Here is a 27,438-nt window from a genome sequence, read left to right on the forward strand (position 1 = left end):
ACCGGTTACATCACTTGTCCACCGCGTCACCGTCGTTTAGATTTTTATAGTAATAAAATAATTTAGTTCAGTTAGAGAACAGACACTACAATTAAAAACTGAATGTGTCTGCTCAATACAGTGTGAGCCGAACGAGAGTCGCAGCACAAACACAGCAGGAGTCAGAGACAAAACGCCTATTAAAGTGAGTTTGTCACTGTACCATTTTGTTGTTGTGTTTTACATTAAGAATAATAGGCTAATGACCCCACAATTCACAACTCACAATTGGTGCTAATTCTAAACCGAAAGTAAAATGAGCACGGCGGCACGGGCATTCATTCACAGCTGCACTGTCATTCATTCATGGCCACAGAGTGCGCACACATTAAATTAACGGCTCCACTGTCATTCATTCATGGCCACACAGTGTGCACACATTAACGGCCGCACTGTCATTCATTCACGGGCAGCACAGTCATTCACGGTGCGTGTCCAGTCTGGCAGGTTTTCATTCATGCCTATGGAAGCTTAACTTTCATAGAAATTCATTGAAAACACTCGCTTTGCTCCGTACCGCACCGTTATGAATGCCTGAGCGGCCATGTGCATTTTAATTTCGGTTTAAAATTAGCCATTTTGAAAAGCCTCCGCCGGTGAAACAGGTTTTATCGGTGTTGTCACATTTCGATTACCCGTCACATCCCTAATGAGGATTTAATAAAATATAATTAAACAAATCTAAAATGTAATGCCCCAAATTAAATAAATATAACAAATTACAAAATCTTAACATAATAACTCATTAAAACATTAAAAGTCATTTTAAACCTTTTCAATTTTTTTATACAATTATTGTATTGAATGTTAAAATATACATACATACATATATAATTTTCCATTTATTTGATCTTTTAAGTCCCTCAAAATATCCCCAGTTCTGTCAGGAAAAATTATACAGTAAGAGTGATTCATTATTCCCTTCAAAGAAGAATCTTTCCCCTCTCCCTCTTTCACCTTCCATCTTCATCCCTCCTGCTAATTACAAGAACTAGCTGACCTTCCCAATATCCTAGTTTCCCAGCTACGTTATCATTCGTTAAACTCCGCAGAGACACAGGAAATGTGGAGGCAATTTATTTCTGCCCCATTCCATACCCAGCCAGGAGCAGCAGCCCCCTCCCGGGCTTTTCCGTCAGTAAAAATAAATGTAAGGTCAAAAAAGCTACGCACACAATGACGGAGGTATACGTACACGCGTGTGTGTATATTGGCAGTAATATGCATGCTAATTCAGGTCACGTTAGATGTCATGTCAGAATCGCATGTCACTCCGCAGCAGTCGTGACCTTAACAGCAAATGAGTTTTTATATAATTCAGCTGGTAAAAGACTCAGTAGTACCGTGCCACAATGACAAATGACTATTAGACCAACTGAGACATATGTTAATAAACATTACTGGCGAGATGACGGTATATACTGTGAGACTACAGTTTTTTCTGCCGTTTACACCGCGGTAGGAATATTTGCAACGAAACTGAGGACGTGTCCCAGAAAATTTGAGGAAGAGCTTTTGATCATATTCTTAGATAATAAAATCAAAGATCGATAACAGAGACATGGTAGCGACAATCTGGAACCAAAAAGGCCACAAAAATACAGCATAGGATCACATTTAAACATGCCAATTAATGGTTTGTATTAAGTTAATTTAAATATAATTTTACTCAAATATGAAATTATAACTACTTGAGCTTGCTTTTGTAGAACGACTGCCTCTTTGGCTCATGGATCACTTTCATGCATGATGGTGAGCTCCATAAATCACGGCAGACAGAATGGGACTAATTACCAGTCACCTATACAGGCATCTCCTAGCTTCAGGGGGGACAAGCTATACCACAAAACCAGCCTTTATTGTGGCATGGGAGCAAGGCTCCGTGCAAACGGAAAAGATAGGGACCCACAATAGTGTCGTGTCTGGAGAAAGAATAAAAAAGAAATCCGGAGGTAAACAATAACATGCACGTGGAGTATGAAACAAATTACTGAGAATGATCCATGTGAGTCTGTTTACTGTAAATAAAGCGCAATGTATGGTCTGCAACCAATATTGGGTAAATATAAAGGAAACATAACAATTTTCTGGAATTGTCCGTGGGCGATCTCTGCAACTCATTTTCCAGTGATCATGACAGCATGTTGCCATTTGCAACCAGTTTTGTTGACATCTGATGTATGACAAAAACAGGAAATTCAGTGAAAAATGTAGAACAGGACTTGATTTTGTCCACCAGGATTGTATCATGTAAACTGGTTAATATACACTGTATACAAAACTTTGGGGTCAGTAAGGGTTCACACTTGTAGTTCGGTTTAGTCCTGGTCCGCTTCGTGTTCACATTGACATTTTAACACCGAACCTAAATGCACAGGGCTATTTTCACAAGTCGTTTGGTTGACATTCATTACGTATATTTCGCAACAGAACTTACCGAACATCCAAAACAATGCTGTGTGCTGGGCTAAATGCACTCGTTGTATGTGCGTAATGATGGTATTTTGACCAGTTGAGAACTCATGAAGAACTTATAAAATGTGTAAAGAAGTCAAAAAAACATCAGGAATCCCTCCGTCACACACAAACGATGATCTGCTGCGAGGAGACGCGGTTCTGATGAATTATGAAAAGAAAAAAATGTGAGCATTCTGTCCTTTTTAGGGTCGCATTTTGTGAAATCATGTCCTGTTTTGGTTTGTTTTTGGTCTGTGTTGCGTTCATATTTCATTCGAACCCCGGCGCTACGTCATATTCTCGCGCATGTGTCGTGGAGGCACAAACGGAAGACAAGAAGAGGTTGAATAAAGTCATTATTTTGATGTTTTTTGCGCACAAAAACTATTGTCTTCGCTTCGTAAAATTATTGTAGAGCCACTGTGGTGAGATGGACTTTGTAACGACGTTTTAAGTGCCTTTTATGGGTCTTGTGAGTGTGAATGTACTGAATGCCAATGGAGGCCTATCTGAAGCCTTTCTCAGCCATCAGCTTTCAACAAAAATGTCTTCATTTGTGTTACGAATATGAACGGAGGTCTTACGGGTGTCGAACGACATGAGGGTGAGTAATTAATGACAGAATTTTCATTTTTAGGTGAACTAACCCTTTAAACGGAGAGATTGAAAAATTATTGCACAACCACCAAATAGGAGGCGATGTGCACTAAGTCAGTTATGTAAATCGCCATAAAATAAAAGAAGAAGAGGAAGTAGAATGGTGCGCTTTTTCTTTAGCGTCTGTTTCCATGGTGAATTATCGATTTGTTGCTCTGTTGAGGATGTTAACATACTCTGAGTTGTCTGAACTTACTCACAGATGCATTTTTGGAACCAGCCAACCTTGAGTAAGCAAGGTTTGGGATAATCAACCGAGAGTTCAAGGTATATATGGCGGTAGGTTAACCTTGCTTTCTGGAATACCCCCCAGAGTTCCTTTTAATCGAACCAAACATGCCAAGTGTGACCATGCTTTAAGATTTTCGGTTACATTTTATTTTGACATTTTACTCACTATAAGTAGCTTTGCAGGTCAATTAGGTCTCATTAATTTTCAGCTATGTGTCAACTAACTCAGAGTATTAGTAGACTGTTGGGTTAGGGTTAGAAGAATAAGTTGACATGTTTGTAAAGTTATATATAGTCAGTAGAATGTCTGTTGGGGAGCATCAAAATAAAGTTTTAGCAGATAGTAAGCAGGCAGTCTACTAATACTCTAATGAGAGTTAGATGACATAGTTGCAAAGTTACTTGTTCTGTAGGTAGTAGAATGTCTAAAGTGGACCATCGAAATAAAGTACTACCAGATTGTTTTGGTGTTGTGGTTGTTTTTGAAAGAAGTCTCTCATGCTTACCAACGCTGCATTAATTTGATCAAAAATCAATACAGTCGAAGCAGGAATATTGTGAAATAATATTACAATTCAAAATAACTTTTCTATGTGAATATATTTTCAAATGTAATTTATTCCAGTGATGCAAAGCTGAATTTTCAGCATCATTACTCCAGTGTTCAGCGCCGCATGATCCGTCAGAAATCATTCTAATATGATGATTTGATGCTCATGGAACATTTCTTCTCATTGTCAATTTTGAAACAGTTGGGCCGCTTAATATTTTTCACTTTTAGTAGGCAACAGATCTGTTTTGCTACTGGTAAAGTATTTATCTGCAGAGCAGACAGATATCAAACTACAAGATGACAAGCTAGTTCTCACCAAGAAGCTTGATTCCCAATATATACCTGACTTAAAACATAACAATTCTCACACTCTCTCCAAATCTCCAAGGTATCAACTTCCTTTCAAAATTCAAATGGATCCAAAAAAAGAATGATGGCAACTAGAGACGTCATATTTGTCAAACCAAACAAAGACAGACAGGAGAAGCAATCTGTAAACCTGTTTGAAAACAAAACTAATTTTTGCGATTTTATTGATGGATTCCAGTGGCTCAGAAATGACACATTTCACCTTTAAGAAAATGACTTTTTCTTGTCCTTGGATAACCCCAAACTGCTCCAGCATTTCCTTTAAAGACATCTATGAAATTACCAAGATGTTCTTGTTAACCTTGTATAATCTTTAGCAGAGGTGGGGAGGTTAAATACTGTGCAGATAATAATTTTCTCTCTGGATTTTACAGCAGGTCTTCTGTATGACTAGCAGCAGCATGCTGATGATTGAGATTTCATGAGTGTGATTAACACAGATATTAAATAGCGGCAATGAGACGGTGTAACACTGCCATACAGAAGGGAAACTCTTTGGTTGTACTCTCCACAAGTGCTTCTACACACATATCGAAAAAAGTAAGTGCACATCAGGAGCTCCTATATTTCTAACAGAGACAGCAGGTATAATAACAGCCCTGTGAACATTTGAGCGCTCTGGGTTACAATTTTGTGCTGAGCTGAAGTACAATCGCAAAGATTGCATAGATCAGAGTTCCATAACACAATGTTTCAGACTTATTAACATTAGAAACTCTTCCAAGAAGAAAGGATGTGTGAGAATAATGATGTGTGGAAGGAAGGAAGGGTGGAAGGAAGTGTGGAAGTGTGGAAGGAAGGAAGGAAGGGTGGAAGTGTGGAAGTGTGGAAGGAAGGAAGTGTGGAAGTGTGGAAGGAAGGAAGGGTGGAAGGAAGTAAGTGTGGAAGTGTGGAAGGAAGGAAGGGTGGAAGGAAGTAAGTGTGGAAGTGTGGAAGGAAGGAAGGGTGGAAGGAAGTAAGTGTGGAAGTGTGGAAGGAAGGAAGGGTGGAAGGAAGTGTGGAAGTGTGGAAGGAAGGAAGGGTGGAAGGAAGTGTGGAAGTGTGGAAGGAAGGAAGGGTGGAAGGAAGTGTGGAAGTGTGGAAGGAAGGAAGGGTGGAAGGAAGTGTGGAAGTGTGGAAGGAAGGAAGGGTGGAAGGAAGTGTGGAAGGAAGGAAGGAAGGAAGGAAGGAAGGAAGGAAGGAAGGAAGGAAGGAAGGAAGGAAGGAAGGAAGGAAGGAAGGAAGGAAGGAAGGAAGGAAGGAAGGAAGGAAGGAAGGAAGGAAGGAAGGAAGGAAGGAAGGAAGGAAGGAAGGAAGGAAGGAAGGAAGGAAGGAAGGAAGGAAGGAAGGAAGGAAGGAAGGAAGGAAGGAAGGAAGGAAGGAAGGAAGGAAGGAAGGAAGGAAGGAAGGAAGGAAGGAAGGAAGGAAGGAAGGAAGGAAGGAAGGAAGGATATGTAGGAATAATGAAGTGTGGAAGTGTGGAAGGAAGGAAGGATATGTAGGAATAATGAAGTGTGGAAGTGTGGAAGGAAGGAAGGATATGTAGGAATAATGAAGGAAGGAAGGAAGGATATGTAGGAATAATGAAGGAAGGAAGGAAGGAAGGAAGGATATGTAGGAATAATGAAGGAAGGAAGGAAGGATATGTAGGAATAAGGAAGGAAGGAAGGAAGGAAGGAAGGAAGGAAGGAAGGAAGGAAGGAAGGAAGGAAGGAAGGAAGGAAGGAAGGAAGGAAGGAAGGAAGGAAGGATGGATATGTAGGAATAATTAAGTGTGGAAGGAAGGAAGGAAGGAAGGAAGGATATGTAGGAATAATGAAGTGGGGAAGGAAGGAAGGAAGGAAGGAAGGAAGGAAGGAAGGAAGGAAGGAAGGAAGGAAGGAAGGAAGGAAGGAAGGAAGGAAGGATATGTAGGAATAATGAAGTGGGGAGGGAAGGAAGGAAGGAAGGAAGGAAGGAAGGAAGGAAGGAAGGAAGGAAGGAAGGAAGGAAGGAAGGAAGGAAGGAAGGAAGGAAGGAAGGAAGGAAGGAAGGAAGGAAGGAAGGAAGGAAGGAAGGAAGGAAGGAAGGAAGGAAGGAAGGAAGGAAGGAAGGAAGGAAGGAAGGAAGGAAGGAAGGAAGGAAATGTGAGAATAATGAAGTGTGGAAGGAAGGATATGTATGAATAATGAAGTGGGGAAAGAAGGAAGGAAGGATATGCAAGAAAAATGAAGTGTGGAAGGAAGTGTGGAAGGAAGGAATGAAGTGTGGAAGGAAGGAAGGAAGTGTGGAAGGAAGGAAGGAAGGAAGGAAGGAAGGAAGGAAGGAAGGAAGGAAGGCAGGAAGGAAGTGTGGAAGAAAGTGTGGAAGGAAGGAAGGAAGGAAGCAAGGATATGTGGGAATAATGAAGTGCGGACAGAAGGAAGAAAGAAAGGAAGAAAGAAAGGATATGTGGGAATAATGATGTGCGTAAGGATGGAAGAGAGGAAGGAAGTGCAGAAGGAAGGAGGGAAGGATATGTGGGAATAATGAAGTGCGGAAGGAAGGAGGGAAGGATTTGTGGGAATAATGAAGTGTGGAAGGAAGGAGGGAAGGAAGGAAATGCTGAAGGAAGGAAAGAAGGAAGGAAGAACGTAAAGAAGGATATGTGGGAATAATGAAGTGCAGACAGAAGGAAGAAAGGGAGGAAGGAACAATTTGTGGGAATAATGATGTGCATAAGGAAGGAAGTGCTGAAGAAAGGAAGGAAGAACGTAAGGAAGGACATGTGGGAATAATGAAGTAGAGAAGGAAGGAAGAAAGTATGGAAGGAAGTGCAGAAGAAAGGAAGGAGGGAGGGACGGTATGGGAGGGAGGGAAGGAAGGGAAAAATGAACATGTGCTCTATTCTATGCTTGCTTAAGTTATTTTCAGTGCGAGTACATTTATCTTATGGACGCCTAGAACGACTAATATGTGTTTATGAAAAGAAGTTTCAAACCAACCCATTTCCCAAGATGCCTTAAGCATATGTGTTTTGCTCTTCAAGGCATGATGCAATACAGCTGAACAAATTACTCTTCATGAGTAAAGGACATAAGTGCTCTATTAATTATGTACATGTAGACCACACTTCAGTGAGAATATCTGAGAACCCACACCTACTGCCTTATGTTCACATTATTATACACACACACACACAGACAGACAGACAGACAGACAGACAGAGAGAGACAGAGAGAGAGAGAGAGAGAGAGAGAACCCAATACACAGAAACTGACATTTAAGCAGGTGAATTTGGTTGAAATAATGCATAAACACAACGCTTTTTGACCTGAATTATTGACCAGGGCAATCTACAGTTTTGTATTTCCCTTCAGGACATTTCTAATATTTTTACAATTATGAATGAACAAAGGTTGCTCAAAGACACAAAGGCCAGAGCTTAAAGTCAGTATAAAGCCCTTTAGGTTGCATATGAGGCTTACTGTAGAATTACAAATATGAGAGGATTATTTAGGCCAAGGACAAATGCAAAAATATGACATCTAACTGTGAAAGACGCTCACTGCAATCCCGTATTACTGGTGCACCTACTTTCACTTCCATTCCACTGTCACCATCATTTGTGTGTTGTTTTTCACACATTTATATCAATACACATAGAAATAACTATAATTCACATAGCTAAAGCGATAAGGATGTCTGATGTTGTACAACCAGAGAACTACGGATACATGCTGACAATGAAACAATATTGTATAATGAATTGCCTTTTATGTATATTAGTTTATATGTTTACTAATATTATTTTGTTTTTATTATTATTATTATTATTATATTTCTGTTGTAATTTAATGTAGTGTTTTGACCGGTTTGATTCGTGAACGAGTCCTTCTTGTGTTGGTTTTATATCAACTGGTGATTAATTGAGTAACGTTAGATCCAATTCAAACGAATCGTGTTCACAAACAATACTACTTTTCAAATGACAAGGACGCAATTTAAGATTATCAATTTAAACTGTTCGTCCACAAAGCTATCATATGACTTGGAATATGTAAGACGAGTCATATGGACTACAGTTATGACACTTTTATGATTTCAAGTCCTTTGTAAAGGCTTGACATCGCACGGAAAATATAATAGAGCTTTCTTCATCTTACTTTCAAAGAAAGTAGCCATAATGTTTGGCACTGTATGAGGATGAGCTTTCATTTCTGAGTGAACTATATCTTTAAGAGGCTATTATAAATATATTTTATTCGGAGAAACCTTGTTCGCTAACTAAACAGCATGTTTGGCCGTTACTAGCGTGTCGGTTGAGATATGACGCCTATGATACCTTGCGGGACAGAAATGACAGTAAACTATTTTAACGCTTAGGAAGCGGTGCGAACAGGTAAGGTTAAAGTGTTTTGCGAAACTTGTCAATTAAACATATATGCTTACCGGGGGGGAAATGAAGAAAGGCGCGCTTGGAAAGCAAATACGCAAGATTTTTGTTGAAATATTTTGAGTTGAAATATCAAATACTGGCTTGATGCTTCAAGTAGTTTTTCAGTCACTAAAATGAAGTTGTAGAGGACGGAGCGGTTGTCAATATTGAAGATGTCAAAACGCATTTGCATATGAGTTCTCCTGAGGTTCACTTACCTGAACAGCTGATGTTTACCGGTAAAGTTGAGCAGACTCTGGGTTGCAGGTTGCACGGCGTAAACTGACTGTGAGGCGATGAGCCGCGTCCTGGCTGAAGTTTACGAATCCTACTATGGCGATGGCTACGTGAGTAATATTCATCACACACGCCTTCGCCATTGGCAGGTTCCTAAGCAACGTCAACTGGAACTAATTAATATTCACCAACGACATTTTGCCATTGGAGAGTTATCTAGAATGTCAACACAATGTAATTATTAATATTCATATTTTGAGCTTTCGATATTGGATGTTAACGACGCGACGTCAGCACCGTCGCCATAGTATTTGTATAGAATTCGTAATTTTTGGCGTTGTAAATCTTCACGCATGCTCACCCCGATACCTCAGGGGCAGCGCTACCTGAGAGCACATACTGTATGTCCTACTTTCACTGCCTGTACACTCCCTTCCTCTCTTGCTCCCTATGGGAAGAAATCACTTTGCAATTATATGGAAATAAAAATACCCCAGAAATGTATCTTCTTGCATATGAAGTCTTTGTTAAGCAAATATTGTAAGTTAATAATTTTGCATCCTCAGGGGGGGGGGAGGGGGGGGGGGGGTGGATGTGAAACGTTTTTATTTATTTTACATTTAAATTCATGCATTTAGCAAATGCTTTTATCCAACTCACAAAGAGCCAACAATAATGCACAATGAAGGTTTATAAGACAACTAGATTAGCAAGCAAGTTAGAGAATAAAATATTACTTTATTTCCATAAGATTTTAAACACATGGTCAGATAAAGAATGTATTTAAAGGGATAGTTCACCCAAAAATGTCTGCTCAACACAAAATATATTTTGAAGAATGGCTGAAACCAAACAGTTAATTGGCCCCAATGACTTCCTTAGTATTTATCCATATCCTACTATATGGCAGTGAATGGGGACCATCAGCTGTTTGATTGCCCATATTCTTCTAAATATCTTCTTTTGTGTTCAGCAGAGGAAAGAAATTCTTACAGGTTTGGAACAACATTTTTGGGTGAACTATCCCTTTAAATGTGCAAGCTAAATAAAAAATGTTGTAAGTTGGGATATTACTATGCCATGACTATTTAAGATCGTTCTAATAGAAAATATAAACTAAAACGCAAAATGAAAAAACTACTATATATTGGACCATTGCTTAAATTCAAATAAACCAGAATAATTGTCATGAGCCCAGGATAATATACACCATTTTGCCAAAAGTATTGGGACTGCAGACGCTTCTACAAACCTTTAAGAAAGAATGGGTCGCTCTCAGGAGCTCAGTGAATTCAAGCCTGGTACCGTGGTAGGTTGCCACCTGTGCAATAAGTCCATTCGGGAAATTTCCTCACTACTAAATATTCCACGGTCAAAACTGTTAGTGGTATTATAACAAAGTGGAAGTAATTGGGAAAAACAGCAAAAATACTACATAAAATCACAGAGCGGGGTCAGCGCATGCTGAGGCGCACAGTACGCAGAAGTCGCCAACTTTCTGCCAAGTCAATAGATACAGACCTCCAAACTTCATGTGGCCTTCAGATCAGCTCAAGAACAGTGTGTAGAGAGCTTCATGGAATGGGTTTCCATGGCCGAGCAGCTGCATCCAAGCCTTACATCACCAAGTGCAATGCAAAGCGCCGGATGCAGTGGTGTAAAGCACGGCGCCACTGGACTCTAGAGCAGTGGAGACGTGTTCTCTGGAGTAACCAATCACGCTTCTCTGTCTGGCAATCCGATGGACGAGTCTGGCTTTGGCGGTTGCCAGGAAAACGGCACTTGCCTGACTGCATTGTGTACAGTGTAAAGTTTGGTGGAGGGGGGTGGGGTTGTTTTTCAGGGTTTGGGCCCCTAGTTCCAGTGAAAGAAACTCTTAATGCTTCAGCATACCAAGACATTTTGGACAATTTCATGCTCCCAACTTTGTGGGAACAGTTTGGGGATGGCCCCTTCCTGTTCCAACATGACTGCACATCAGCAAAAAGCAAGGTTCATAAAGACATGGATGAGTGAGTTTGGTGTGGAGGAACTTGACTGGCCAGACCTCAACACAATAGAACACCTTTGGGATGAATTAGAGTAGAGACTGTGACCCAGGCCTTCTCACCCAACATCAGTGCCTGACCTCTCAAATGCTCTTCTAGAAGAATGGTCAAAACTTCCCATAAACACACTCCTAAACCTTGCGGAAAGCCTTCCCAGAAGAGTTGAAGCTTTTATAGCTGCAAAGGGTGGACCAACTCCATATTAAACCCTACAGATTAAGAATGGGATGTCATTCTTAAAGTTCATGTGCATGTCGCAAAACTGTTGGTAATATGCATTTTTCTCAGATCTTTCCTTTCTGTACAAAAGTGCACAATTTTGATCAATTATGTAATTTCTTATCTGAAAGAGACATTTATCATTTATCAAAATTGTGCACTATTGTACATAATGGAAAGATCTGGATAAAGCTATGATCACTGAATAACTGCAACCCAAGAATTCACTAATAAAACCAAGGCCTGCGATTCTTTAAGCAGGGGTAGCTTGAGCCAAATTTGTCTTCGGTACACAAGGTTTGGATATTGTTCTAGATGTCTGCTGTGGCGAGACGGCCCGCCAGAACGTATAGACCCCTAATTGCACGCTACAGTAATAGTGATCTACAAAAATTCTATTTTAGAATTTAAAAACAGGGTTTGAGGAAGCACCCACACGGAACTCCACCCGTTCATTCACTTCCTGTGGCGACGTTGGGCAGAGCTTCCATTCATGGGGCATTTTCTTTCCAGGCATTCATAGAACTGCCCATTCTCACACCGACATCCGTCAGCATGAGCATGAAACGCATGGGCCGCACGGGACGTCCGTAGCAGCGGGAGGGAGATGAGAATAGGTCTAAATCAATCTCCACATCAATAATCCTAAATATAAACATGCATGCACAGATATTAATGGAGATGGATGCAGCCATCTCAAGTGCATCGGATGTTGATGTCAAGTCTGTGCCTCATGTCCCAGGAGTGAGTAAGGTCTGATGAAAGCTGCTATTTCCACGTCCCTGAATGCGCTCGACTGTCTCACCTCTTTTCTCAGCCTGACAGAACAGAAGAAGATCAGAAGCATAGTCTTGCTTAATACCACTAAACTAAACTGTTCTGAAATTGCAGCATTCGTAGCTACAACAGTTGAGCCAAGGTCATGGCTTTGATTCCCAAGGAATGCATGAACTGATCAGATGTATACATTAAAAGCAATGCAAGTCGATTCGGATTGAAGTATCTGCCAGATGCATAAATGTGATGATGAACCATATGGAGCAATAAAAGTGATTCCTGAGTCAGGCATGCAAATTGGCAGTTAGCTGTGAATGGAAAGGGTTTGCTTCCAAAAACGTCTTGTGATACCAAAGTGTAAAATTCCTGCAGAGATGCTGGAGACGAAGAAGGAGCTTTTCTAGAAGGGACTGTGACAGTGTGGTGTCGAAGGTGTTGGAACTAACAGGTCTATCTCTTGCCTCGCTGATAATGAAACGGGCACGCTTTTCCCTCCAGAGCACTCTTCCACTTCTCTTGGACAGAGAATTAAGTTTTTTTTACTATGATGCTGTCAAGAGTCTGTCCCGAGCAGGAACCAATGATAAACAAGGCATTTAAGCACGGAAAAAATGTCATTGAGGCACTTGAGTATTAACACCAATTGTTATTGACTCTTGAAACCTGTCAAGAATATGAGTCTGGGTCTTAATTCTAGGATTGGATATAATATAAGAATGCAATGGTAATGCAAATTAAGCCCAAATTCTCAATACTATCAAAATATATCAAATGAAAAACGAGATGCATTACGTAAAAGAAAATAAGTTTTCATTATGGTAATGAGAATTGTATGGAAAATAAGCTTATTTTAAAAAAAATTTGCTTAATCTTAACCCTAAAACCAGCTTCATTGTTATGCTAATACATATAAATGATATGCATCATATACTTTATGTCTGAATATTTCCCATTCTCATTCACAGTGCATCTTATTCTTAATTTCATATTTTATTTTGATATACATCAAAGCAAACCTGGGATGCTTCTTTAAATTGACTGCGCGCTCTCAATTGATGACCTTTAATTCATATGCGTTCCGCTGCTTTACTATCCCAGTGGGCTTGTCCTGCGTCCCATTAACATCAGCTACAAAGAAAAGGGCTGTTTCTATATCGGGCTTCACTTATGCAGTCTAGGCTCAGTTACCCCTGAAGGTCACAGCAGATGAGAATCCTGTTGGGCAGCATGGCAGAAATCAGCGAAAGCAAAGAAGCTTCATGTCCAATGCCGGGCATGCTCTTTGAAACGCACGCATTTTAGTGCATCTGAAATGAGATGTGACAGAAATCACATGGTGTGTATTACACTAGGCGCAACACCGAACATCATGTGGACCACAGAAATGTTAATCAAGCTCTGCCACTGACATGAGCAAGGAATTGAGATGGAAAACCTCGAGACATAAAATTGGGTTACAAAGGAACCAACATTAAATTGTCACCAAGAGAGAAATAAATATTACATTTTCCATTCAAAAGCAGTATTTTCCTTCGGTCAACATGTCCAAATGATGCCGCTAACAACTGTATGAATCAATTAACTGAAACGATGAAAGAAAATAATCAACTTTAAAACATATCTGCTTTAGGGATGCACATATATTCAAATTTTATAATATAAAAATTATAAAAAGATATTCAAAATATTAAGCAAATATGAACAGTTTTCAACATTAATAATAAGAAATGTTTTTAAAGCAAATCAGCATATTAGAATGATTTCTGATCATAAAAAAATTCAGCTTTGCCATCATAAAAATAAATTACATTTTAAATAAATTAAAACAGAAAATGTAAATATTTCCCAATATTGTTTTTACTGTATTTTTGGGGAAAACATGCTGCCTTGGTTGTGAGCATTAAAGAGATTTCCTTTAAAAACATTAAAAAAAATCTTACAACCCCAAACTTTTGAGCAGTAATGTATACATTTTATATATCTAGCATTTTATCTTGATATAGATCACGAAGCAGCTTCAATAAGCACAGTAAGCCTTTTAAATTTATAACAAATGTTATCTTTAATCTTGCTTTTTCCCAATTACTTCAAAAACAACATCAAAAATACAATTGGGCAAAGGGATGCGCAAAATACAAAATATTGTTGAAGAGCCCTGTTTAACCACCAAAATTTGTTTCAGGAACACCTTACACATCATCAGAGTGTGTATGGCACATTTCCACACGAGTCCTTTGACTGCTCAAAAACTCTATGCTTTACTGTATAACAACATAAAGGCTAAGCAAAAGCACAGGTGAAAGCCACAGTGAACGGGGAACGGCTCAAAATTGGTACATGACTATCATCATTTCATTCGCTCTTCCTTCAGGCGGCTATCTGCGTCTCCTCGGTGAGCCATCCCTGCTCCTCTCGCCTTTCCTCCTGTCAGAATGCCTGTTCTCTTTGTCCGCCCTCTCCAAGCCGTTCCTGTATGACTCCCTGGAGTCGACCTCTTTGCGGCTTCTCTCTCGTGACTTTGACCTGTCCCGGCTCCGCCGCAGAGGCTCCTTCTCTCGGCTCTGCCGTCTATCTTTGTCCTTGTCCGCTCGGGAGTCGTTTTTGCCATCGTCCTTGTGTCTGCGTGAATCTGGTTGTCTGTCCTCATAGTCCTGAGCGTGCCTGTTATGCTGCTGCTCCTTATGTCCTCTTCCACGCTCCGGTTCTCCTCGTTGCCGAGCAGGGGGCGACTCGTCCCCATGTCCCTGCCGGCGAGAATCTCTTGGTTGCTTGTCGGGTCCACGCCGGTCCTCATTGTTGCCCTCTTGCCGGCGGTTCTCATGCCTCTTGCTGAGCCGCTCCTCTAGAGGAGATCGCTGGTTTGCTGCCTTGCTGGACCTCTTCTCCTTGTTCTTGTCCTTGTTCTTATCCTTGTTCTTATCCTTGTTCTTGTCCTTGCGCTTGTCCTTGCTCTTGTCCTTGTCCTTGTTCTTGTTCTTGCCTGAGGCCTTCTTGCGCCTTGAGTCAGAGTCTGTGAAGGGAGAGAAGAATTTCGTAAGTATTTCAAGGATCAAATAAAAAGTGATGTGATCAGTTTGGAGGAGTTCATTCAGTAACATATGAAAAGTGAAAGGAATCAAAAGGAATTCTAGTTCGCTTCCACTACGATTGCGTGCTTGCCTTTAAAATATTTTCTTCCGTATTGTAATGTACATCCAAGTGAATCGGATTATTGTGAAGGAAAAAAAATGTAGGACGGCACTTGGTTGTTGATTGGATGGAAGTCGTTACCTTTATTTATAAAGCTCTTTATGCAATACTCATTGTTTCAAAGCTGCTTTAGAGCGATCAACAGGAAAATAATGATAGTGTCATCATTCCCCTAAAGTCAGTTCTGTGTTGATTTAGTTTGGTTCATTAACATTGTAATGGCGTTTTCACACCTGAAAGTCCGCACCAAGGTCCGAACTGAAGTTCATGTTTTGATACATTTTATACATTGTTAGTTTTGGTTTGGTTTCACATTGCAATTATGCGAGCGCACTAAAGAACTTTACATGACACACTTGCGTCCACTCGTCATCAACTATGTGGGCTGCATCTGGACATTGATTGGTTTGTAAACGGACGTGCGTCTGACGTCAGCGTATTTGACAAGAATGAATGAACGGACGTCTGGGCCGTCAGTGAGAGTGGGAACTCTGATTGAGTGTTCAGTATAGCGAATGAGTCGGTGCACGAGAATCAAGGCGAAAGTGATGAAAGAGAGCAAGTGTAAGTCAAGACGGTACAGGCGGTGTATATGTGCAAGTATGTCTTCCTTGAAAAGCAGCAATAAACATCAAATAGCATTCATTAAACGGTAGCAGAGGAGATGAGAGAGGCCTGACATCACATCTCATCTAAAAATGTAACTTCATTAACAGCCTCGAGAACAAATTACTGCACTTGAATAGCTGCGACTCTCACACTCCTGTCACAATCTGCCTGTTCTCAAATCTAATTATATTCTCTTTTTACACAGTGCTACAGCCATAAAAAGTTTCTATTTGCATACAGACTGGGAGGGGAAGTGTTTATATCCACCTTTTTTCAACAGCCCATGATGCTTTGTGCAAAATATGGGAATAACTTGCGTTAAACTGTAAACAATCAGCGAAAGGTTCGCTCTGAGCGCAATAAGCATTTAAAAAAAACTGGGTACAATGAGATGACATTATTCAACTCACTATTCAACCATCAAACATTAAAAGGACATTTAAAAGTGTAAACGCATTAACACATTACTACCCCAGACCATGAATATCCCCCGATTATTTCCGCAGCATTATCTCAGACATGTTAAATATCACTGTAGTAATATATGTCTGTATTACATAACACACTGCCTTAATCAAAAATGTAAATTAACTGGAACATTGAGTGATTTCTGTCATTGTGACAGACAATACATATTGAATTTACCTGCTTAGAAACATTCCAGTAAACACTTAAAAGTAGTGCTGGGCAAATTAACGCGTTGAAGCGGGCGAATACATTTTTTTCATTTTAACGCATTAAAAATATTTAACGCAATTAAAAGTTCATTTTTATATCTATTTTTGCCTAGTGATACATTATATGATCACGCTCTTATTCATGTAAATGCTTTTAAACCATCCAAGCGCGACAAGACAGAAGAGAACGCACTGTGTGTCAGTGTCCTGTGTGGTTACGTCTCAATCAGATCCCTAGTTGCGCCAGTCTCGTGCACACATCGAGTTCTCTTTCGCTCTTGAACAAACAATAACAAACAACACAGAGAATGTTGCCAAAATGCCAGTTTTGTTGAGTATTCTCATATTAGGAGTCTTAAAAATAACATCTTAAATGAACGTGAGAAAATGAGATGCGCGTGACAGCACATCAGATCCGCGTCATGTTCGTCCGGGGCCGATCTTAAAGTGACAGCAGCAGCACTGATGATGTCTGTCATTAATGTTCATCAAAGAACAACGGGAACAGAGAAATTATGAATAATCTATATTTAATTTATTATTTATGCAGTTAAGAAAGGTGTTTGATAACTATTACATTTCTGTATATGTCTAACAGGGAAGGCCATGGGTAAATATAACATTTATTATAATGGGTTTATGTAAAGATATTTTTAAGATCACTTAAATTAAAAGTTTTTTTTTTAAAGCCTAATAAATGTTGAAATTGGTAGCTTTTATTTATACTGTAATGTAATGTCATTAATGTTTCGTAGAGACATCAGTGATACTGGCCTTCATTCATAAAAAGAGGCCATTACAACACATATTTCAAATGTGCGGTCTTTAAATTGTTTCTGCATTAATTTGGAGAGTAACTGAAATTATTACAAAAACTCAAAAAATATTAAAAACTTGCGATTAATCGCGATTAATTACAGAAAACGATGCGATTAATTAGTTGGTTTTTTTTAATCGATTCCCAGCACTAATTAAAAGTGAAAAGGGGAGACAAGTTTACATTTTAAAGCATCTGTGTGAAAACAAACCTGGAAGAGACATGAGGATTTGGGGAGGAAAACAAGAGATTCTTAGTGCATTCTAGTGAATTATTCATGGGATATATCATAAATTATAACGGAAGAGCAGACCACAAATGTGCAGTATATGTTGTCATTTTTCATACTGTTACAGCAGAATACAAAGGGGAAAAAAAAGAAAATAATCAGGAGGAAAAGAATGAAGTGACTGAAGCTTGGTTTATACTCAATGCATCCGCACGAGCGCGAAGGTGCACGTGGCAAAAATAGCGTCATCGTGGAGTGGGCAGTAGTGCGCGTTGAGTGTGAGAGACCCTATTTCAGTGAGCAGGGCATTTTTTGTAACTTTCCGCATGGCTCCGCATCCAAAGATGCACGAGTTCGAGGCAGATCTAGCAGAGCATGTCTCATCATACTGCCACCCAGTTTGCACGTACAAATTAGCTGCTTATATATTTACAAAATGAGCCTACAAAAGCTGAAATAAGGCCTTTTATTGAAAATAAAGATCCATGTTTAATAAAACGTTTAATAAAACATTTCACAAAACGAAATGAAAATGTTTCGTGAAATTAGGAAATAGTTAAGAGATCGTTAATTTAGTTGTATACATGTATACATACATTTAGTTCTAATGTCACAAGTAATAATATCAAGGTTTACGGAGTTTAACACAATTCTTTTGTCGTGTGATTTTTGGTGAAATGTACTACTATAAATATCCTCACCTGTGTACATAAATTTCTCACCGCTGTTTCCTGATGGTTTCTAGAACAACTACTCTGAGTCACCCTCTGTCGTTTCAAAGAATAGTACAAAGGCGAGCGCATCAAGTATAAACGGCTCATCCGTTTGGGGAGGAGCGCACGCAGTCAGCAGAGGCTCACACTTCGGAGCCAGGCGAAAGTATAAACAAGGCTTGAAAAGAGCTCTTGCCATAGATATTCATACCACATCACGTTAAAATATCAAGTGTTACATTACTCTCTTGAAGTCTGAACAGCTCATTCAGTCAAATGACTAATACGTATTATTTGTAGCGCAACCTTATTATCTGAAATAATTTGTTTCAGTATTTTTTTAAACTTCCCCAAAACGCAGTAGGATCATTAGGAAAAAAGTGAAGGACAAGGGTGCCGCAATTCAAAAGAAACTATGAGCAATTCCTGGCTGGGATGAACATTTTTCTGTCATAAAGTTGATTTATGAAACACAAAGTTTAATTAAAGGTTTAACCACTTGTTATCACTTTTATTTTAAAGCTATGCAAAACCTGGAAACTTTAAAAAGCTGTGATTTCCCCAGGTTTTCCATCACCACAGGGATCCCAAATAGCTGAAACTTGAAAGATTCTTGTCAAAATTTGAGAATGTATGTGATGGAATCTACAAAGTGGACACTCCTAAAGTCCTGGAGCACAGGCTGGTGATCATCAGGACTCAGGAAGGGAGGGGGGAAACACTCCATAACAAACAGAATAATTAAGGAAGAAAAACAAACACAAAACTGATCGCATGTCAAGTCCAGACACTAAAGGCATGAATAATTAGGCACCGGGCCAAAGGGCGTACTTTCTTTCACATTTCATCAAGTTCTTTAAAGTTACAATGGAAAACCGGATAGTCCCTGCTCTTGTTCATTACAAGAGTTTGGTCTACTAAGCAAACCCACTGTAACATCCACAATTCAAAGCTTTCAATCCAATCTAAACCATGGGACATTTAGTTATGGGCATGATGACACTACTTACAATTCAGGTGGGAAGGATTATTATCGTAATATGGCTTAGTTCAATAGTGAAATCGCACATTATTATAATATATGCACTGTCAGTATCACTGATTCTGGAACATTGTCATGAGCTGCATGAGTGCAAAACAGATCTGTGCATCACTCCAAAGCTGGCAATGCATATATTTATTTTCCGGCAAAATAAAAACTAGATGGATTTACATTTGAAAATGAAGAAATTACTTGTTTATATTAGTATTGTAATTGTACAGTGTAATATAAAATTTAAGTTTTTTATTTTACAATATAATTTTTTTTTTTTTTTAATTGGTTGAAAAAGTTTGGTGTTTTGAGTTCTTAGGAGGAGTAAAGTGTAAATACCCACATTTAAAAAAAATATTTCCAAAAAAGCTTTTTTTCATATCGCAATATATAGCAGAAAAACAAAATATCACAATGTCAGGTTTTTTTTTTTTTTTTTTTAAGGAACGTTTAACTAATTTAATCCATGATGATTTGGATTCCACTTATTGATCCCTTTTCCTTCAATAATTCCATAAACGATTCCTTTAGTACTTCAGAGCAAATAGGTTAGCCAATCATAACAAATGATTTGAGGGAGAAACACCCATTTTATACTAAACCGACGAGTGTTTTAATACCTGAAGAGCTGTCACTGCTGGAGGAGGAGTCCGAGTCGCTGGACGAGTCAGAGTCGCTATCGCTGCTGTCACTGTCAGATGAGGAATCTGAAGATGAGGAGGAGTCTGAAGAGGAGGAGGAGGAGGAAGTATCAGATGACTCCACATCCTGCTTCTGGGTCATGATCATCTTCGGAGCATTCTTCAGATGTTCTCTCAGTTCATCCCTGAAAGAGAAAGAAAAACGGTTTGATGAGCATTAGTTCATAATTGAAGTTGACCTAACAGGGGATGTTTCACAGGTTCTTACGTCAGTCCTCCAAGGCCGATAGATGTGAAGAAATTAATGGCAAATCTTGTGTTCCTCGGGTTATCACGTGGGAACAGACCCTCGAAGAAAGGCTGAAGAGTCCTGAGGAATAAACAAAGGAAATGGTCCATTATACAGCTTCATTATAACGTTTTTTATGAGTTAATGTTATTACAGTACACAAAGAAAAGCACTTACATGTCCTTTAGTCTCTCGTTCAGTTTTGGCAAACCCATGTAAGCGCAAAGTTCCTGGAACAAAATCTTCACAAAGATTCGACTGGAGGACGTCGTTGTGTCTTCGCTCATTTTAACACATTCAAGGACCTGAGAGAAAACACTGTTTTACTGCATCAGGAAACCAATAATGTGTCTGGCCGTATTGATGAGTTGTTGCCTAAAATGTAATTACAGTCTGCGGGATGCATTCGTTTATAAGCCACGTCTAAACGCTGATGCGGTCAATGTAAAGGAGGAAGCAATAAAAGCAACTCACACTCCATGGAACAGAGTCTGTGTAGAGGAGATGAGCAAACATTCTAGCAACATTACGGAGTTTGTTGGTTTCAAGCCGGTGGATGGTTTCATACTGCTCCTGGAAGATGGCCTCAAAACTCTCCATGTATTCTTTCTTCAACAAGCAAAACCTCTACATAAAAGATGAAAATATCAGATGGAGAAACAAAAAAAGCTGTTGCAATCTCTAACCCTTAACAAAATCAAAACAAACAAACCCATAAATCGTTTAAAAATGAACCTGCAATAATAAATAAAAACTAAATAAAAAAAGTTTTACCCTTACAATTACCATTAAACATTTAAATACAAATTATAAATAATAAGCAATAAATCAAAATCAAAACAAATGAATAAATAAATATATATTTGTTTTAATTAACCTACAAACAAAACAAAAAAAATTTAATAAAATAAAACAAAATGAAATAAACATTTTAAAAGTTGTCATCTTATAATTAAATTAAACAAACAATATGCAATAAGTTAAATTTTCTTTTTATATTTCTTTTAATTATGGTCATTTCAACGTGAAACGCAGCATAACAGTGACAGAGGGAAAGACTCACCCCAGCTAGGAGACCAAAAAACTTCTCGTATGTTCTTTGCTGGGCACAACAGTCCAGGATCATGTTGCACAGCTCTTTCTGTGGAGAGAAACAGATGCACATGAGAAAAAAAGTCTCAGCTGTTTGCACTCTAAAGAAACAAAATCAAGGTGTGGAACTGATCGTCCATTCCCGGCACTTCTCCACTAATGTGTATTGATTTCATAACCTCATATCTTCACCAAGGAGCTTAGGATTCTGAGACAGACATAGTAACAGACAAGATCATGATCAATTTAACAAATTATACCTGAACACATTAGATCTAAAAACAGCTCTGGTAAAATCTCAAGGCTCTTTCCTTCAGCCGAAACAGTGGACTTCAATCCAAGCACATGAAGTGTTAAGCACTTGAGATATGGATTAATCATTAAGATGTTTCGTGAACTCTTTAATAACAAAGCTATTATATGGCATAACGCACAGATCTGATCTTTTGACAATTTTTTGACCAACTGTTTACATTCACTTAAAACATAACTCATTACATGAATCCACGGCCAAACTAGAATGATTTTATTGGTGATTGCTTTCAGCTACATGGTTGACTCTCAGGTTTTGAATGGCTGTATACAAAAATTAATTCACGTCAGGTGGTTCTTTGACTTTAAATGTACACCAGATGTGATTATCCTGCTAATACAACAATCGCTTGCCAGCATGATTGAACAAAATTGTATTCAGCAAGGACATATTAAATTGGTTAAAAGTGACAGAAATCTGTTGTAGCAAACATTATAAATGTCTGTACTATTTCAAATAAAAAATGAAAACTTCAGAATGTGATTAAGGTGTTTACATGCCTGTTTATTGCGATTAAAATCAGCGTATGCCAGTTAAATGGGAGTATGGTAACTACAATTATGAGCTTAATCGCATTAGTTTGATCAAAGTATTTCATTTACATGAGGTTTAATGCCTCAGTCTATATCGCCAAAATCCCAATTATAAATCGCATTATGAGGGCGCATGTAAATGCACTCAATGATGATAATATTAAGAAATGTTTCTTGAGCATCAAATCAGCATATTAGAATGATTTCTGAAGGATCATCGTGACACTGAAAACTGGAGTAATGGCTTTTACAATTTGATCCAAAAAAATATTATTCCAGCCTTGGTGAGCATAAGAGACTTACTGAAAAACTGAAGAAAAAAAAAAAAAAAAAAAATCTGACTAACTTTTGAACAGCAGTACATATAGGAGCAAATCAACAACCTAAATTCATAGAAAAACCATGGCAAGTTCAAGATGCTTAGACCATCCTACCTGCAAACTACAGTACTTTGAAAACGTTTAGGCACTTGTTGGGAAAAATGGTTGTAATGTGAGAATATTTATCTATCAATAAACTTCTAACAACTAAATCAAATTAGTATTTCATATGACCACCCTTTCCAAGGTACACACGCACAGTATTTACCGTTGTTTCAGACATTTAGGGCAGAAACTTCAAAAAGTCTGCAATGACTGGGGGCATGCAAAGAAAACCTATGGTGGAGAGATTCGATTGAGTTGATGCCAGGTAATTCTCTGAAATCCCTTAGCGAGCCCATCCTCATGCCTGGACTTGATGTGATCCTACCTACAGATGCCCATTCCTCCCCTCACAGGAAACAGGAAGGATTCTATGCCCCAAACAGCCATTTAGCTTTTCGCACTTCACACCTGCGGCTCAGCTGAGCTCCACAGCCCCTCACACACAGTAGGTATAACATCTCATCTTACTGCATGAGCTGCAGCCTTTCTCTGCTTATACTCTATAACACTCCATAAGCCTATTGATTTCATGATCTACCTCATATATATTCACCTGGGAGCTCAGAATTATGAGGAAGAAAGGCATGCTTGTGATCAATTTACAAATTAAACCCCCTAACAGGCTGCAGTCTGGCACCAAATTAGAATTGGAGCTGAAAATCACATGCAAAAGAAACCAGCGCTGGATATCAAGAACAGTGTCCAGGGCAGATAGAGTACTGAGCACAAGGCACAGAGATGGTTTTAAGCCCTGATGAGATCATTTCTGACTCTTCTAACAGGTGCCTGAAGGCAGCAAGCCACATGCTCCAGGTGTGACGGTAAGGTGTTTTGATCGCAGGACTGTTTGAGAGCGAGTGTGGAGCAGAAAGGTGGCTCATCCCTACTGCACTAGTCTCTCATTTATATATTTCAGGAAGCTGAAATCCTACAGGCTGTGCTCGATTACTGATCAGAAATATCAGAGTAAAGGAAAAGTTCAGTCAAAAGTGATGCACCTTCACTTTCCAGAAACATGAATGAGATGTGAACTACAGTGGAGGGGACGTTTTTTTATTTCATTTGAGCAAAAAATGACTAATTTCATATTAGTATTTTTTTTTAGCACTTTTAGGTTGTATTTTGTCACTTTTGACCTTGACAGAGGCCCCATTTATATTTGTAATATGAAAGATCACTAGATATCCTGCACAAAAAAAGTTCAAAAGTTTGGGAAAATAAATAAAAAGGATGCATTTATTTTATTAAATACAGTAAAAACATAATATTCTGAAATGCTATTAAAATAATTTTTCTAATAATATATTGAAAATTCTAATGTATTCCTGTTAAGGCAAAGCTGAATTTTCAGCATTATTACTCCAGTCTTCAGAAATCATTTTAATATGCTAATTGGCTGTTTAAGAAACATATGATATTATTATCAATGTTGAAAACAGTCGTGTTGCTTAATATGTGTGGAAACTGTGATGCTTTTTTCAGGATTCTGATTCTATTATATTCTGATGAACAGAAAGTCCAAAAGAACAGCATATTTGAAACAGAAACTTTTGGTAACCATGCAAAAGTTTTACTGTCACAATTTAATGCATCATTGCTGAGCAAAAGTTTACATTTCTTTGAAAAAAGAAAACCATACTGACTCCAAACTTCCGAACAGAGGAAGAGTAAACAATGACAGTTTTTCAGTAAACTCTTTCTTTAAGCCTCAAAATTTGGTAATACAGTTGTCAGCAAAGCTTCCAGTGCTAGAAGAAATACGGCTACGGTTCTCTGACTCAGCTAATACCTGTTCCTCGTGTATGAACAGGGAAATCCCTGCTAATTAAACTGTTCTATGGCACTGGCAGCATTACTGCGCAGCAGACCAAGCAGGAGCAAAAATCCAGGCTTCGGCATTGGTGAACCACTCCCTGATTCACTCATTAGCATCATCCCCATTGCCTCAAGTAGAAAATACCAAGGTGGAACTTGAGAGATTCTATCAAGGGAGATGTCAGGTAAATCTTTTCAGCCCGAAGGGCCGAAAACCCATAGTGACCCTTTGCGGCGATCCTACCCACACAGCAAACCATAGGGATTACATGCTCGAAACAGCCATTTTAGCACTTCTCTCTTTAGCACCTGCGGCACAGTCGAGCTCCCGCATGCCCTCACTGTAAGGGCAACATCTCATCCCACTACACTCTGCTTTGGCTGCTTGGATACATTATAGCTAGAGGAAGTACAGAATGATGGACGGATTGTGATTGACACGAAGCTGATAGAAGTTTTTCCCTCAGGACAGACTAGTAATTCTTGAAGAGTGATATGAGATGAAGAGAGCGCAGGAGAGCGTCCGTGATGTGAAATCTGTAATCGTGCACAGCAAGACTGTAGCCACAGATGACCAGCCATCTGCTCTGCTAAGACTGATGGAAGAGAAATGATGAAATGCCATTAATTTTTATTAAAGCGGCAGAACATGAAGAACATAAAGAAACATAAATGGCTTTAACCATTTGAAGTCACTTCAAAATCACGCCAGCCTATTTCATTTCCTCTGAAGAAAAATTGGCAGAGCTGTCAGATCGAACAAACAGCACAAGGACTGAAACCCAGACTCACATCCAGACAATCAATAACCACTTACCGCCAGTATATCCACAACACAATAAAACTTCTATATTGAGAGCAAAAAAATAAAACTTATCACTTCTGTTGCTAAAACCCAACTGAAACCTCACAAAAAAAAAACGGCTCGACTGAATCGTTGGTGCACGTGGGACATTGAGTGAACTCAGCCAGACGCGGAGCAGCATTCCCAAAGTGCAGTGGGCTCGGCACGATGACCTTCTTTCTGTGTGGATGAGTACGGCCTGAGTTTTCATGTAATGTAAAGAACAAGTTGGAGGAACCATTGAATCAATAACTCCAAGGACTGAAAGTTCAGGTGAAGAGCAATGTGCAAGAGAAATGTATTTTATATTACCCCCGTATCGGGTGTGGAATATACTCTGCACATGCTGAATAAATATTGTATGCCATCTCATAAAATGTCAAAAGCACAGGCACACTGGTACCATGTCGATCCATCAAGAAAAACAATAATGATACCAGTTTTTCCAATGGTATCAGTATTAACACCTCAATTTGGTACCCATGACTTCTTTAAAACACGAATATATGAATATACGCACACATTTTTCTGCCAAAAGAATTTCCACTTTGCAGCTTAACTTTTACTAAATGTTGGTGTGGTATTGAACATTTGTGAAATTGGTTTTGGTTTAATTGGACCCACTTTATATAAAGTGGCCTTAACTATCATGTACTAACATTTAAATTAATAATTTGATACAATGCACTTATTGTGTACATATATGTTTTTACATTGCACTTACATTTTAAAAATGACCTGCAAGTAATCTGTATATCTGTAATTAATTTCTGGAGTTACACTTATAATTACACTGTTGACACTTCCCTAACACCTAACCCTACCCTTAAACTTACCCATACCACCACACCTGTCCTTAACTTTACCCGTATCCCACCTCAATATCAGCAAAAGTGTTTTACAATACAATATATTTTTTGATGTAAGTACATAGTAGTTAAGGCCACCTAATATAAAGTGGGACCATTTAATTAGAGCTCATTCGGCATGTTAGGGATTTAAAGACTTCAGTGGTCAGTACATTTTTTTTTGTGGAAATAAATACTTTTACTCAGAAAGGGTGAGGTTAGTTCACGCAAAAATAATAAATACAAATTATCCCATCATTTACTCACCCTCAAGCCATCCTATATGTATATGACTTTCTTCTTTCAGCCAGACAAAAAGTTATATTAATAAATATCCTGGCTCTTTCAAGCTTTATAATGGGAGTGAATGGTACCATAGATTTTGAAGCCCAAAAAAAGTGCATTCATCCATCATAAAAGTCCATTTTTTCAAAAGTCCACACAGCTCCAAAGGGGTTAATAAAGGTCATCTTAAGCGAAGCGATGCGTTTTTGTAAGAAAAATGTCCATATTTATAACTTTATTAACTATAATCACTGGCTTCCGGGAACGGCCGTACGAAAGTCGAGTTCCGGCGGAAGAGTGAAGCTAGTTATAAATACAAGACATCCCACATAAACAAAATGAACGTTCATCCATGTCACTCAGTGGCAAAGGCAATGGCAGCAGCAGCAGCTCTTTGTGAAATGAATCATCATTCGATTAGCGTCTCATGCTGAATTATCTATCCGCTAACTGAACGCAGTTGTGATTCAGCTCGATGCACTCAATCCATACGTTTTGTACTCCATGTGGCTGAGGCGGGCGGAGGCAGAAATGTGGCTGAATAATGAACAGCCCATCTGTGAAGTCCCATGATTCATTCCGCACTTGTGATGTGTTTATTGCTCACAAGACTAATAATCGCGCCATCAACTCCACTGCCAGACAGCGGCTGCTCCGCATCAACTGTCATTGCCTTTGCTAATTTCCACTTAAACCTCGTCGAAAGTGTGCACTATGAAACATTTTACAATCATCCTTTGAAGTGAAAACTTCTATGTGATGACATTGAAAACATTACAGCCAGTCTCATAATTTCCATCCTTTCTGCCCTCGACATTTCAATGTAAACATCTACACAGCAAGTTTAAACCATTTATATTTTCACATGCCAGGCTTTGGCCTTCACTTTTCCGAGGGTGAAGTATTAAATGATCCCTATAAACTGAAGGCTGAATAACAGTGAATCATCTCAGCTTCATGGACCTTAGGCAGAGTAGACAGCACATTTAATGTGATGTGAATAATAATGAGGCTTCCTAGTTTTTACAACCCATGTTTTCTAGAAGTTAACTGAAAAGACTGAAAAAGTTTGGGGTCGGTAAGATTTAAATTGATCAAAAGTGACAGTTAAGTAATATTATCAA

At 38.9% G+C, this 27,438-nt stretch overlaps 2 protein-coding genes across 3 annotated transcripts in view; both read right to left on the reverse strand.

Annotated features, from left to right (window-relative positions):
- Positions 1–8,965, reverse strand: part of znf385b (zinc finger protein 385B) — a 166,813-nt gene extending 157,848 nt beyond the window's left edge. Inside the window, exon 1 of the mRNA XM_079822484.1 lies at positions 8,900–8,965. The gene's annotated coding sequence lies outside the window, so the exon portion shown is untranslated. The remainder of the gene's footprint in view (positions 1–8,899) is intronic.
- Positions 8,966–14,002: 5,037 nt separating this feature from the next.
- The window catches only part of cwc22 (CWC22 spliceosome associated protein homolog), a 63,500-nt gene continuing 50,064 nt past the window's right edge, over positions 14,003–27,438 (reverse strand). For both annotated transcript variants that reach the window (XM_079821592.1, XM_079821591.1), the window contains exons 16-21: positions 21,223–21,300; positions 20,634–20,786; positions 20,337–20,464; positions 20,139–20,240; positions 19,850–20,055; positions 14,003–14,972 (exon numbers count right to left, since the gene is read on the reverse strand). In XM_079821592.1, the coding sequence (XP_079677718.1) occupies positions 14,338–14,972; positions 19,850–20,055; positions 20,139–20,240; positions 20,337–20,464; positions 20,634–20,786; positions 21,223–21,300 (1,302 nt within the window). In that variant the 3' untranslated portion in view covers positions 14,003–14,337. The remainder of the gene's footprint in view (positions 14,973–19,849; positions 20,056–20,138; positions 20,241–20,336; positions 20,465–20,633; positions 20,787–21,222; positions 21,301–27,438) is intronic.

The sequence above is a fragment of the Gobio gobio genome (genome assembly GCF_949357685.1).
Source record: "Gobio gobio genome assembly, chromosome: 7".
Lineage (NCBI taxonomy): Eukaryota > Metazoa > Chordata > Actinopteri > Cypriniformes > Gobionidae > Gobio > Gobio gobio.